Source organism: Vigna unguiculata, chromosome 7 (genome assembly GCF_037176805.1).
Source record: "Vigna unguiculata cultivar grain cowpea cultivar isolate G323 ecotype 2 chromosome 7, ASM3717680v1, whole genome shotgun sequence".
In the NCBI taxonomy this organism is placed as follows: domain Eukaryota; kingdom Viridiplantae; phylum Streptophyta; class Magnoliopsida; order Fabales; family Fabaceae; genus Vigna; species Vigna unguiculata.
Window position 1 is genome coordinate 3,909,859 of NC_140798.1, and position 14,638 is coordinate 3,924,496.

The window sequence follows — 14,638 nt, forward strand, 5'->3', positions numbered from 1 at the left end:
TGACATGGTGTGGTTTGGTAACAATTGCAAACTATCTAAACTATGTAGAACCCTACAAATTTATCACAACCTTTTTCTTTGTCCACATCACACTCTGTTCTCACCTTCAATACTTTCACCTACATAAACACTTCTCCCATAGCAAGATTTTTCAGTGATGCCAAACACTAATGTTTCTCTCAGACTAATTTCATCAGAGTGATTCCATGATTTGGAAGCCAAAATGGTCACAAAACCTTCCACTTTCCTTGTATCACCATGTTGGAACATGTGAGTGAGAGTGGTCCATCATTGTTTCTATCAAAGTTCACTTGATTCACTTAGTGTTTGAAGAAAGGTCACAGAGAGAGACACTAACTTAAACCAGTAGCACTGACAAAAGGGAGTCAAATTTTTATTGATATGGCAACAGCAGAAGGAAGGATCTGTTCATCATCAGCAAGCAGAGATTTGGCCTCAGCAAGGTTTGATGAGGAAGTGAGTGGAGAGAGTGATGTGTTTCACAGAGGTGGAAGGGAAATAGAAGAAGAGGAGGAGCTGAAGTGGGAAGCTTTGAAAAGGCTTCCAACATATGACAGAATGAGGAGAGTGCTTTTGAAGCAAGTTTTGGATAATGGAGGAGTGAACTATGAAGAGGTTGACATCACCAAGCTTGGATTGCAGGAAAAGAAGCATCTCCTTGAGAACATAGTAGGAACTGCTGAAGAGAACAATGAGAGTTTCCTCCATAGGATGAGGGAGAGAATTGATAGGTACCCTTTTAAATGTTTTGATCCTATATACTCCATCTGTGTTCTGTTCAAACCACACTAAAACACTTTCCTTTGTTTGTTTAATCTTAATTGCTTTTGTTGTTACAGGGTAAGCATTGAGATTCCCAAGATTGAAGTAAGGTATGAGCACTTATCAGTTGAAGGGGATGCATATGTTGGAACAAGAGCACTACCAACACTCTTCAATTCTACCCTCAATGCAATAGAGGTATACATGTTCTTAGTTTTTCTAATCAGACTTAGTATTTTGATTTTCAATAGAGAAAGTGTTTGGTGATTTCTTAACCTTTTATCAGTTTTCTGTTCTGGTTTTTGCAAACATGTAGATGAATATGCTTGCATAACATGAATATGTTTTCTTTACCAGGTATTGGTGAATTATCTTGTAAGCCTTGTGTTTGGAGTTTTGGGATTTCTTCACCTTTTGCCTAAGAACACAAAGGGTGTGAAGATTCTCCAAGAAAAAGTTGTCAAGATTCTCAAAGATATTAGTGGAATTGTGAAACCATCAAGGTACCTAATTAGTGTATAATTTCAATCTTCATATCATGATAGGGTTTGATTCTGTCCATTTTATTTCTGGAAGATGTATGACTTTATACTTAAAAAATAAGATTTAAAATTTTATTATTCATTTTTATGTTTCTCAGATTTTATTGGGTTCTAATATACTAAAGAACCCGTTACATTTAATTTATTTATATATTTTAAAATAAATTATATTAAGTTATTAATTACATTTAATTCTGTACAAGTTAATAGATAGAAATTAAAACTATGAATCAAATTATGTTTTTAGTTAATTTATAATTTTAAGTTTTTTATTTAATTTTTATTATAATTTAAATAATTTATCTACCACACTAATTAATTTTTATTTTTAAAAAAGATTAAATATGATAGTTTAAAATAATAAATTTAATATATGTTTGTGTAAATGAATGAATTCAATGCATAAAGTCATCTTGCTGCTTTTGTATAAAAGTTTGGACAGTGCTAAAGTTGAAAAAATGGACCACCGAGATCAATTCGAGAAGTGAAGTGATTTTTTTTTTCTGTTGGATACAGTGTGTCAAACAAATTAATTATTTCACTCAACTTAAAAGAATTAAAATATATGTAATTTTTAACATTTATGTCACGTAAATAAAATTAAATCTCAATTTTTATACATACTAATTTAATATATAAATTACAAAATTTGCCTATGTTTAACTGAAATACTATTATTTTTATTAAAATTATATTTATTAATTTTAAAAACGATTTAGTGCGTAAATTTATGATTCCATCTACCTAAACTTATAGGGACTACATAAGACCAGATCTGATCAAAATTTATCTGTTTCAATTTACGTTATTAGTTTTCTAATTTAATTCATGTTATTGTACATATATGGATTAAGCCTATTTAGGTGACTCTAAATAATTTCCACATACGTAATTATTAAAAATGGTTAATCTTCATTAAAGTCATATTTCCATTTACGTATGTTAATTCTAATAGTAGTCATTGCCAATTTAAGTATAAAAATTTGAACAATACTATATATAAACCAATTTTAGCATCAAATGGAGATTAGTATAGATTTTGTTCGGTGATACTTAATGCATGTTTAATTTAGTTCATTTTATAAGAAAATATTTTTGTCACTCATTTTTTTAGGTATTTCTAAAATAAAATTTAAATATATTGACTAAAAAAAATTAAGTTATATTATATAAATAAGACAAACCTAGTTTTATTAAATTGATGTTGTATACCTCAATGCTTAAACCTAGTGAGTATAGAGAATTTTTGTTAAAGAAATTGATAACTAATAACCATGTTAAATTTTGATAACTTGACAAGTATGGCATTAGAAGTAAGATAACTATTGCTTAATAAATAGATAACTAAGTAGATAAATAATCCATTTATCAAATTTATTGCCTTACAAATAAATAGCCAATCAAATAGACAAAGACTCATATGTTAGAACTATATAAGTTTCATTTATAAAAATGGTTATTATTGAATACAAATTCCTATTATTGAAATCACTTTCCAAAAAGTGCATCACCAACTGTAGACCTAATTGATTCTTTGGTAACTAAATTTAAACTTTATTTCTATCTCTGCAGAATGACTCTGCTTTTGGGACCTCCAGGATCAGGAAAAACTACATTACTGAAGGCACTTGCAGGAAAAATGGACAAGGATTTAAGGGTTAAATTAAATATCCTCTTCTTCCCTTCTTTATGAATAATTTATTTCTGAAACTGTTCAACAGATACATATAAGATATTTATCACTAACAAGTATCTCTGGTGTCTAAAATTTTTAATTTTTTTTACTGGAAATATAGAAATACATAAAATCATAAAAAAGTGATCTTTTTGTCATCCCAATGAAAAAAAATGAGAGTATTTTTCATTAGTACCCAAGGAATAACAGTTAACATAGTCATACATATATCATATTACATTTTATTACACATTCAATAATGTCTTGAAAATTAAAAAAAATAATGTTACACTGCTTAAATGGTTCCTCCATCACCCTGTACACAAGACTCTTTATACAAAAAATGTATGTTTAGTTTATATAACATGCTTTGTTACTTTTTTTATAGAAAACTCCACTAATTGTTTATATCATATGATTTTAACCAATGAGTATATATATAGTGAAATTGTTCACATCACTATGATATTAAGAATGATTATGAATTGTAAAATACCTTTTTACATAGTTAAGTTGAGATTATAGAGTTCATTTGTAATGTGAACTCATCAGAGAATTTCTTTCTGGGCAGGTATCAGGAAGAGTGACGTACTGTGGTCATGAATTATCAGAGTTTGTTCCTCAAAGAACATGTGCATACATTAGTCAGCATGATCTTCACTATGGAGAGATGACAGTGAGAGAGACACTGGACTTTTCTGGACGGTGTCTGGGAGTAGGAACAAGGTATGATATGCTGGAAGAGTTGTCGAGAAGGGAAATAGCAGCCGGCATTAAACCAGATCCTGAGATAGATGCTTTCATGAAAGCCACAGCAATGGAAGGTCAACAAACAACTCTTGTTACTGATTACGTTCTAAAGGTTTGCTCACACTTTGGTCTAAATCATTTTCCTTGTTAGCCACCAAACTTCAAGTTCTGTCATCTAACTTTTTTATGCAATACTACAGATTCTTGGGTTGGAAATATGTGCTGATATTTTGGTGGGAGATGAGATGAAAAGGGGCATTTCTGGTGGACAAAAGAAGCGTTTAACTACTGGTATGTGGATACGAAATTTCACTCACAAGCATCTTCTTACCATAACATAAGAAGCACATACACTTCAAAGTTATTACATTCATGTTGAATCTAACGTTTTCCAAAATGTGTTAGAAAGTTCTCGATCGATCAGAGATAAAGCCGGTTTAGAATATATAAGTGTCTGCAAACCTCAACTTAGAAACTAATTTGTAAGGTTGAATTAGAATTAAAATTCTCTGTTTAACATATTATACTGTATTTTTGTGTCCAATGTTGTGCCTGTGGTTTCTAGACTATGGTCTAGATGATTGTACCATGGAGTTTGAGAGGAAAATTATCTGTGTGATATTAGATTCCTTTGCAGAATCATCCATTTTGCAGTTCTGATAAACAAGAACTTACATAACATGAATGCAGGTGAGATGTTGGTAGGCCCTGCAAAAGCATTCTTCATGGATGAAATTTCAACTGGTTTGGATAGTTCCACAACCTTCCAAATTGTCAGGTTTATGAGGCAGATGGTCCATATCATGGATGTTACCATGATAATCGCTCTTCTGCAACCTGCACCAGAAACATATGAACTTTTTGATGACATAATATTGCTTTCAGAAGGTGAGATTGTGTATCAAGGTCCCCGTGAGAGTGTTCTTCATTTTTTCGAAACTGTGGGGTTCAAATGCCCAGAAAGGAAAGGAGTTGCAGATTTCTTACAAGAGGTAACTTCGAAAAAGGACCAAGAACAGTACTGGTTCAGAAGGGACATTCCTTACCAATATGTCACAGTGCCTGAGTTTGTAGCCCATTTCAAGAATCACAGTATCGGTCAGCAACTACATGAAAAGATTAAAGTTCCATATGATCCTAATGAAAGCCATCGCGCTGCATTGGTGAAGGAAAAGTATGGCATCTCCAAATGGGAACTCTTCAAGGCATGCTTTTCAAGAGAGTGGCTTTTGATAAAACGCAACTATTTCGTATACATATTCAAGACTTTTCAGATTACTATGATGGCTCTGATTGCCATGTCAGTGTTTTTCAGAACAGATATGAAGCATGGTCAACTTGAGGGTGCAGGAAAATACTACGGTGCACTATTTTTCAGCCTCATTAATATAATGTTCAATGGAGTGGCTGAACTTTCAATGACAGTCATTAAACTTCCGGTTTTCTACAAGCAGAGAGATTTCCTCTTTTTTCCAGCATGGGCTTTTGCATTGCCCATTTGGGTCCTCAGAATTCCTCTCTCACTGTTGGAATCAGGACTATGGATCATCCTCACTTATTATACTATTGGCTTTGCTCCTGCAGCTAGTAGGTATGAGAATACTTGAAAAACACGCAATAAGAAAATAATATCCTTAAGTGGAAGCACATTCGCAAATAAGAGTAGAAATATAAATAAAAGTATACAGTAATGAGTTTCTCAATGGCACAGAAATGAAATAATAGGTTCACTCTCTAATCATTCTTTACTTCTTAGTTCTACTGACTTGAAAATTTTGTTTTATGTTGTATGTTATAACTTGTCACAGGTTTTTTCGTCAGTTATTGGCATTCTTCTGGGTGAATCAAATGGCTCTGTCCCTATTCCGCTTTATTGCTGCAGTTGGAAGGACAAAAGTTGTGGCACACACACTTGGTTCCTTCACAATTTTAGTTGTTTTTATCCTAAGTGGATTTACTGTTTCAAGACGTAAGTAACAGTTATTCCTTATACCATCAATATCATATACTCTAAAGATTTAATATTAAACTCTTCATTGTGAAATTGTTTCATTTAAACTGATAACTCCAACCTCTGTCCATTTATAGATGATATTGGACCATGGATGATATGGTGCTACTACAGTTCACCTATGATGTATGGTCAGAATGCAATAACCATTAACGAGTTCCTAGACAAAAGATGGAGTGCTGTAAGATCTTAGTGTTTCTTTAATCTTATAAACACAAGATTATTATTAGTTTATTGCTGATTTTTCACTTTTCACAGAAAAATAATGACCCAAGAATCCCTGAGCCCACAGTTGGGAAGGCTTTTCTTAATGCTAGAGGCATTTTTACAGAAGATTATTGGTACTGGATATCTGTGGGTGCCCTTATAGGATTTTCTTTGCTTTTCAACATTTGTTTCATTCTGGCTCTAACCTATTTGAATCGTAAGTTTCATTACTGTATTGCTTTGTGTTACATTACATGCTTAATACTATGTTTCTTATATTGTTTTAAAATTTCTTTCAAATAAAAAACAACAAAATTTTCCTATTAGGTGGGGTCAGGTTACATGGATCAAATGATAGACACAACATAATTTCCTATGGTAGATAGGCAAATCATATAAATCTAAATCTCCTTAATAGAAAATTTTCTTTTATAGTTCTATCAAGAGAGCATTGCTCCATGGCAGACACTGACAATCCGAAAGATTCATTCTATAGAAGCATCCTCTGATATTGCTTTGAAAATAAATTGCAGCATTTGGAAACTCAAAATCTATTATAGTGGAAGATGAAGACCAAAAGAAAACCACATTTGCTTCATCCTCAGTAGAAAAAATGGCAACTGGAACTACAGAGCACAGTTCAGCTTCGGTTGGTAATTCGTTTGAAGGTAAAGTTTGATTTTCTCTTCAAATAATCTGTAATGAGATCATAAAAAGGCAGCATTTGTATTTTACATAAACTACTTTATATCCTCTAGTCAAAATAAATGTCACTTGTATGTTTGTTGCATCTTAAATATAGCTTTGTCTATATACCTAAATGTTTGAATAATGTGCAATTCACATCTATTGGAAATAAACACAGATAGTTGTAATTATTACAGGTATTGATATGGAAGTAAGAAAAAGGGCTCATAGCTCAATTTCTAAAGCTCCAGAGAATACAAAATCCAAGAAGGGAATGGTGCTGCCCTTCAGGCCTCTGTCACTTGCATTTCAACATGTGAATTATTACATCGATATGCCACTTGTAACCTCCAATTCCCTCCTCTTGTACCACTTTAATCATATCCCTTAGTTCCAGATAAAATTTCATATAACTTTCTGTAGAATATAAAATTAACCAATCTAACTGCACATAAAAAGGAACTGCATAAAGAACTTCAAAAAGATTATGTTTACACGATAACAGTTTTTGTGTAATGGAATCATCTAACTCAACAATAAGTTCATGTAACTATATAGAAATGTCAGCACTTGCACATGTTCAAAAGTCGGTTTGGTAATTTGTTATCAGGAAATGAAGAAACAAGGAATTGAAGAGAATAAACTCCAACTACTAAGAGACATAAGTGGTGCTTTCAGGCCTGGGGTTTTAACAGCATTAGTTGGTGTAAGTGGTGCTGGGAAAACCACCTTGATGGATGTTCTTTCAGGAAGAAAAACAGGTGGTTTTATTGAGGGAAGCATCAGCATATCTGGTTATCCAAAAAACCAGGCAACTTTTGCTCGGATCAGTGGTTACTGTGAACAAAATGATATACATTCCCCAAATGTTACAGTCTACGAATCTCTTGTGTTTTCTGCTTGGCTGCGTCTCAGTAAGGAGGTTAATAAGGAAACACGAAAGGTATAGTTTTCTTCAATCAGTTTTCATGTTAAACTTCCTAGCATTGGCTCTTTATGTGTCTGTCTACTTTCAAATGTTACAGTGTACTAATTTAGTTCCTTTTTTATAGATGTTCATTGAAGAAATTTTAGAGCTGGTTGAACTCCACTCAGTGAGGCATTTTATAGTAGGCCTTCCAGGAATAAATGGCTTATCAACAGAGCAGAGAAAGAGGCTCACCATTGCTGTAGAATTGGTTGCAAATCCTTCCATTATTTTCATGGATGAACCAACAACTGGTCTAGATGCTAGAGCTGCAGCAGTTGTTATGCGAACTGTTAGAAATACAGTGGATACAGGTCGAACTGTTGTCTGCACAATTCATCAACCAAGCATCGATATATTTGAAAATTTTGATGAGGTGAATAATGAAATCTATTAAGCAGTAAAACCCCACTAGAGTTTTATAAAGTCAAGGTCTAAAAAACTGTTGAAATCTTGGGAACCAATGTGAGAGTTTACTTTTGGTAATGGTTTTGAAGGAACAATACTCACTCACCCTTGAATTACTTCTTTATGTCAGCTGCTTTTGATGAAGATAGGTGGACAAGTGATATATGGGGGCCCTCTTGGTCGGAATTCTCAGAATCTTATTGAGTACTTTGAGGTAAATCTCTGCTATTATAATGTTCAAATTCTTGAATCAGTATGATGCCAGAAATCTTACTGATTGTGCATGAACCATTCAAAGGGTATCACAGGAGTTCCTAAGATTAAAGATGGATATAATCCAGCCACATGGATGCTGGAGATCACTGCTCCTATATTTGAGTCTCAGCTTAATGTGGACTTTGCAGAATTATATGCTAAGTCAGACCTTTATCAGTAAGTGGCACTAGTGGTTGTATTTGTTTGTAGAAATTCATGCTGCTTCTTGTCCAAACTTATCTGAACTTTCTCATGATGTTTTACTTATAAATACTTTGATAACCCTTTTCCAGAAAGAACCAGGAACTTGTTAAGGAACTATGCACACCAGTACCTGGAACAAAGGACCTTTACTTTCCGACTAAATACTCTCAATCATTTGTTACTCAATGTAAAGCTTGCTTCTGGAAGCAGAATTGCTCCTATTGGAGGAATCCAGAGTATAATGCCATCAGATTCTTCGTCACAATAGTTATTGGTATCATTTTTGGACTTATTTATTGGGACAAAGGAAAAAAGACGTAAGTTGAAAAGCAATTTGGCTGAAATACACTTGATTAGTACTTGTTAACATCTAAATTATTTCCAACTTAAATAAACAATAACATGGTTTTATACAAGAGAACTAAGCATTTTTATGCATCACATACTTGCCCCAAGATACCATTGCTGGAAAAACTAGATTTGGTACTTATTTTGGAACCTAAATAGTATGGTAGCAATTGCATATGATTTAGATAAGTAGCAATAAGACCATCAATAAAAACTCTTGTTTGTCCATGATAAAAAATTGACAGTAAATATAATTTCTGCAGGCAAAAGGAGCAGGACCTGTTGAATCTGCTTGGAGCTATGTATGCATCAGTTTTTTTCCTTGGAGCCTCCAACACTAACAGTGTTCAACCTGTTGTTGCAATAGAAAGAACAGTTCTATACCGTGAAAGAGCTGCAGGAATGTATTCGGAATTGCCTTATGCAATTGGTCAGGTAGAAAGAAAGCATCTATTAAGTAAATTGTCAAAGTTGCACAATTCATTAAAAAAAGTACTGTGTTGCAGGTAGCAATTGAAGTAATTTACGTTGCAACTCAAAGTCTAGCCTATTCCATTATTCTGTACTGGATGATTGGGTTTGAAGCACGTTTTGAAAATTTTTTGTGGTTCTACTACTTCATATTCATGAGCTTTATGTACTTCACACTGTATGGAATGATGACTGTAGCTCTGACGCCAAACTATCAAATTGCTGCAATTGTTATGTCCTTCTTCATCAATTTCTGGAACCTGTTCTCTGGTTTTCTTATCCCAAGAACGGTATGTATGTGTATTATTACATCAGTTATCACACACACATGTATATAATATAATATATATATATATATATATATAATTAACTTTTAATCATTAATTTTTTTTTCTTTAGTATAATCGTTATGATAAGTAATTAACTTTTAACAGCCAGATTAAGAAAAAATTGAAGAATGATAATAGGGATGGGATTTGTGTAACTTATTCCCTCTTTGCATATATTGGAAATCTTGCATTAGTTAGGGATAAAACAAAATTGTAATATATAAAAAAGTACAAACCTTAACCTTACAAGTCAGTTTTAAGATTAAGTTTGGTTTAAATTCACTTCATAAGATGATATCAGACCTTATTTTGATGATGTTTGTTCCGTCTATTGTGTTACCTACAATCAGACCAGCAACAAAGAAAATTTGTGTTTCTTTCATTAAGTTTTTGTGTACATAAATTAGTTATTTAAGAAATGAACATGTCTAACAATGGTAAGGTAAACTTGGTAGCAAGTTAATATTTTCAATTCAAGGATCAATTTGTATGTACATTAGGACTCAAGAAACACAAGTAGTCACTTTCATGCATAAGATTAAATCTTAACGCAAGAGTATTATATGATGGTGTCCAGACCAAACTAAGGTTCTAAATTGCAGTTGCAGTTTTGTTTGGATCATTGACATTGTGAGAAACTGTGAATAAAATGACTGATACAGAGCAGTCATGGGAAGCTCAAAAGCCTCAACATCATGGCTGAAATCATGGTCATAGACCAATTTTTAAAACCTTGGACCCAACCAAACATGGTTCAGGTCCAAGAATAAAGTGACCCTTTAAGGGCATGAATGAATCCTTGAATATATATTTTTTTATGAGATAGACTCTGATATGAGAATTTTTTATTGGGATACTGAGGAAATTGATCTTATATGAGGTATGAGTTGTCCATATAAGAGGCTTATACCACTTTTAATATAAAACCTTAAGATCCGATGTTTGTGGATATTATTTTTCTTACATAATACTTGACTTCTTCATTTCTACTTGATATGAAACTTTCAACGTATACTTGGATTCTTAACACAATTGACCATTTTCATGTAAGCTAAGTGTACTATTTAATTGATTGCCTTTTGGGGAAACTAAAAGTTAGATTTCATTGATTATGCAGCAAATTCCAATATGGTGGAGGTGGTATTATTGGGGGTCTCCTGTGGCTTGGACTATATATGGATTGGTGACATCCCAAGTTGGTGACAAAAATAGTCCCATAGAGGTTCCTGGCTTTAGAGTCATGACAGTAAAAGAGTACCTTGACAGGAAGTTGGGTTTTCAGCATGACTTTCTTGGAGTTGTTGCATTAACTCATGTTGCTTTTTGCCTCCTCTTCGTTTTAGTATTTGCTTATGGCATCAAGTTCCTTAATTTCCAGAAAAGATAGTCAATCACACACAAATGAGTATGAAACTGTTGAACAGAAAGATACTGGTAAAGTTATATGTAGGACAAAGATGCATAGTTTTCATCATTGTTTAAGTTGCAATTTGATTGCTATCACTTCTCAATTTCCTTTGATTCGTAGTGTCCCCTAATTGAGGGGTTTGACGTATATTTTAAGTAAACCGATACATGAAAATCAGTGATTTAAATACAGTTATCAATTTAGTGCAAACAAAAAGAACTAGATTAAACTGTACTTTTGGATAATGTTGACTGATAAACAATTTTCTTTAACAGTTCTAACATATGAGTCCTACATATTAGTAAATTTGAATTTGTTTTTTGTTAACATGCTTTCCTTTTCTATATAATACCAATTTCTCATGAAAAAAATTGCCTGAAAACACTATAACATTCTAGTTTTAATACTTTCTCCATATGACTAAATTTTATTAAAAATTAAAATTTTGTTAGGTCCCATTTATTAACTTTTTTCTTCTAGATTTAAAAGAGGAATCCACTTAAATTTGTAATTTTGAACTCAAATGATTATTTTTTTATACATCAACGGACTAAATATAAGATCTTGAAGAATGTTCGTACCAGTTTGACTTGTACTAACAAAATTTACCGTTCGGATTTAACAGGCATATTTATAAAAGTTTTTTAATTTTAAGTTCTAAATATAATTCATTAATTTTTTTTTGCTAATTGTAACTTTATTCTCTATCTCTAATCTTCAATTACGTTATACTTATATATTTATTATGGAGTATAAATAAAAAGAAATAAAGTAAAAAAAGTTCATAATTATTTTATTGAAATGAAAATTTTAGTATTTCTATAACCTTTAAAGACAGAGTCAGTAATATGCTAGTTATTCTATCTATCAAAATATTAATTCTTCGATAACATACACAATTAAGAAATGTTCAAATTATTGTAAATTTATGTTTAAATACCAGCACACATATACTATTTTACAAATTCTTATACATTTTCAACTATTCATAATACTAAATAGGTGGAATTACTCTTTTTAGTGACTGTACTAATAGATAGAGTTGTCAAAATGGATAATCCGGTCCAATCCAGCACGATCGATCAGGGGTTGATCACTTAGTGAGTCAATCCAATCCAACTCACTTATTAATGGATTAAAAAAATTTAAATCCGACTCGGCCCACCATGGGTTGGTGGTTAAATAGATTGACTCACGGATTCACTTAATTAAAGTAATACAATTTTTTTTATTTTTTTCAGTCAAAACTAAATTATAATTCTAATTAAAATCTAAATAAACTTTAATACAATCCAATACAAATCAAAATCACACAAAAACAAATTATATATATATATATATATATATATATATATATATATATATATATATATATATATATATATTAGCTAAAAAAACAACCTAACATGATCCAAATACAAAGTTCAACTTAACAAAAAACACTTGTGTAACCCTTTATTTGCAGGTTAGCTCACCAACCCGGCTCATTACGAGTTCAACTCGAGTAAATAGGGTTCTAGGTGAGTTGGGTCAAAAATCAACCCATATTAAAATTTATAAAAAAAATTAACCTAACCCGGTCCGAACCCATGGTGAACCTGGTTGACTCGCGGGTTCCAACCCATTTTGACCACTCCACTAATAAAAATTAATCATTTTATATTCTTTTGATATTTACAATATCATTTTTAACCTCTTTTAGTTCTCACCGTCTAAAGCTATAAAAAAACATAAATTAGTATATACTTAAGGACCAAAAGGAATGATTTTTAAGTTCAAAAAAAAAGGCAAAATTTGCTTAATTATAGGCTCAAGTGAGTAATTTTATCTATTTAATAAAAGTAAAGTTCGATTGCGGCATAACAATATGAAATTTATATATATATATATATATATATATATATATATATATATATATATATATATATATATATATATATAGGTGGTTGATGTGTCCTTTTAATTAAATAACAATTTTTCCTCTCAATCATATTTGACTACCCTAAAATATATTTTCTCTGTAACTCTAGTAGGAAGTACACAAACTAGGAAGTGTGCGAAACTGGCACAAAGAAGAAGGTTAAGTGAGTCACTACTATGTCTTGAACATTGCTATGCAGTGACAATCACACTATAGTTAATCAAATGATCAACAACGTTTCCAACCAAACTTGCAAAATAGTGTAGTATTAAAATATATGTCAAATACACAAACCAAATTCACCATGGCATACACTATATACTCACAAATCATTGGCATAGAGAATACACTTATGATGAGAAAATTTTAAATACTGCTTTTGCTTGACACGCACAAAGCAAAGAATAAAACAAGACAAGCAACATATTACAAAAACATGGTTATTCAAACATGCTTAGGATATAAGATATGATTAGTGTGCTTAACAATGGACACAAGTGGTTCTATTCTAGCAAGGCACAACGGTTTAGAACGTATGTATTCTCTGGCACTCAACAGGTTTGATGCTTTCAGCAACAGTATTAATCTGAATCAGATGATGAATCATTGGGTTTAGAAGTTTTTTTCTCTGTTTTCTTTCCCTTCTTCCCATGTCTTTCTTCCTTGTGGTGAGGATGAGTGGAGAAATCTGAGATATCCAGGTGCACACCAGGGTCATTGGCCTGATAACTGCCACCAAACATGAGTGAATTGTTGATGGCTTGGAAGTTGCTGTTAACAAAGGTGCTCAGTGCCTCTGGCTCATCACCATCAGAATGGGTGCCTGATTTATCATCCAACTCACTTCTCAGAGTGGCACCATTGTTGTTACCTGCAAGGGTGACCATGCTCAAACCATGTTTCTCATCCTTCTCTAAATTGTGGTGGGTTGAGCCTGATTTATGAAAATCAGTGGCCCTGTGAGTGATGGCAGAGACCATGTCCCTTATGTCTCTATTCAATTGCCTGTGTTTCTCTCCCTCTGATGGAGAGGGATTTGGCTGCACAGGTGAAGGCATTCTTTTTAAGGAGAATGAAAGAAATTGTTCACTGAAGTGTGGTGTATTTCGATCTGATTTGTGTTCAACATGAATGTGGGTGTGTGCTTATATAAGGGAGCTGAGGGATTCCATTGTGGAGAATAAAGTGAATAGAGTGACTTGAATGGCAATAAAAGGATATCATCTAATCAGCAGACAAAAGATGAAGGAGGATTACTTGACATTGGGTTAGCCTATTATGCTTAAACTTTGTGCTTTTATTGCCACCAATGATCATGGTGAAGGGAAATAACAGCATGTTCATGTTGATTTAGAAGCCAAATTGGACAAGTCATTGTCAGGTGAAAGTCACAAAGACAGAGCCTTTAGCATCCAACTTGATTTTCTTCTTTCTATATTCTCCTTCAGAATTTTGGGAGTAAATATGGGTCACAACTTCCTGTATCCTAAAAACTTTAGTAACTAGCATTGATAATCTGAAGTATGATATGATTCTTTTGGGCAGGAAGAAATGCCCGTTAATATGACTCTGAACTCGAAACAAAGCATTTAAAAACCCAAATGGAGAATAATTCCCTGTAGTCTGAACCAAAATAATATATTAAAATTAAAAACCAACGGTCCCAACTGCG

At 32.5% G+C, this 14,638-nt stretch overlaps 2 protein-coding genes across 2 annotated transcripts; one reads left to right on the plus strand and one right to left on the minus strand.

Moving 5' to 3' along the window:
• On the plus strand, positions 1-11,148 carry LOC114189668 (pleiotropic drug resistance protein 2-like). The gene is made up of 20 exons (XM_028078298.2): positions 1-752; positions 861-981; positions 1,141-1,286; positions 2,898-2,982; positions 3,572-3,862; positions 3,951-4,041; positions 4,441-5,341; positions 5,559-5,719; positions 5,839-5,942; positions 6,020-6,185; positions 6,502-6,636; positions 6,853-6,998; positions 7,266-7,598; positions 7,708-7,998; positions 8,161-8,244; positions 8,329-8,462; positions 8,579-8,806; positions 9,101-9,272; positions 9,344-9,598; positions 10,755-11,148. The coding sequence occupies exons 1-20, from the start codon at positions 403-405 to the stop codon at positions 11,022-11,024; spliced, it is 4,464 nt and encodes a 1,487-aa protein (XP_027934099.1). The 5' UTR covers positions 1-402; the 3' UTR covers positions 11,025-11,148.
• A 2,149-nt stretch (positions 11,149-13,297) lies between these two features.
• LOC114192166 (uncharacterized) lies at positions 13,298-14,437 on the minus strand. The gene is made up of 2 exons (XM_085665112.1): positions 14,224-14,437; positions 13,298-14,006 (listed from the first exon to the last, which is right to left on the minus strand). Exons 1-2 carry the CDS (start codon positions 14,308-14,310, stop codon positions 13,548-13,550), a joined length of 546 nt encoding a protein of 181 aa, XP_085521238.1. The 5' UTR covers positions 14,311-14,437; the 3' UTR covers positions 13,298-13,547.
• Between the last annotated feature and the right edge of the window lie 201 nt (positions 14,438-14,638).

Coding starts and splice junctions, on each gene's coding strand:
- LOC114189668 (XM_028078298.2), top strand. CDS start 403: ATGGCAACAGCAGAAGGAAGGATCTGTTCATCATCAGCAAGCAGAGAT. Junction 982..1,140: donor CTACCCTCAATGCAATAGAG/GTATACATGTTC, acceptor TTTCTTTACCAG/GTATTGGTGAATTATCTTGT. Junction 9,273..9,343: donor TGCCTTATGCAATTGGTCAG/GTAGAAAGAAAG, acceptor ACTGTGTTGCAG/GTAGCAATTGAAGTAATTTA.
- LOC114192166 (XM_085665112.1), bottom strand. CDS start 14,310: ATGAACATGCTGTTATTTCCCTTCACCATGATCATTGGTGGCAATAAA. Junction 14,007..14,223: donor ATAGGCTAACCCAATGTCAA/GTAATCCTCCTT, acceptor TCACCTGTGCAG/CCAAATCCCTCTCCATCAGA.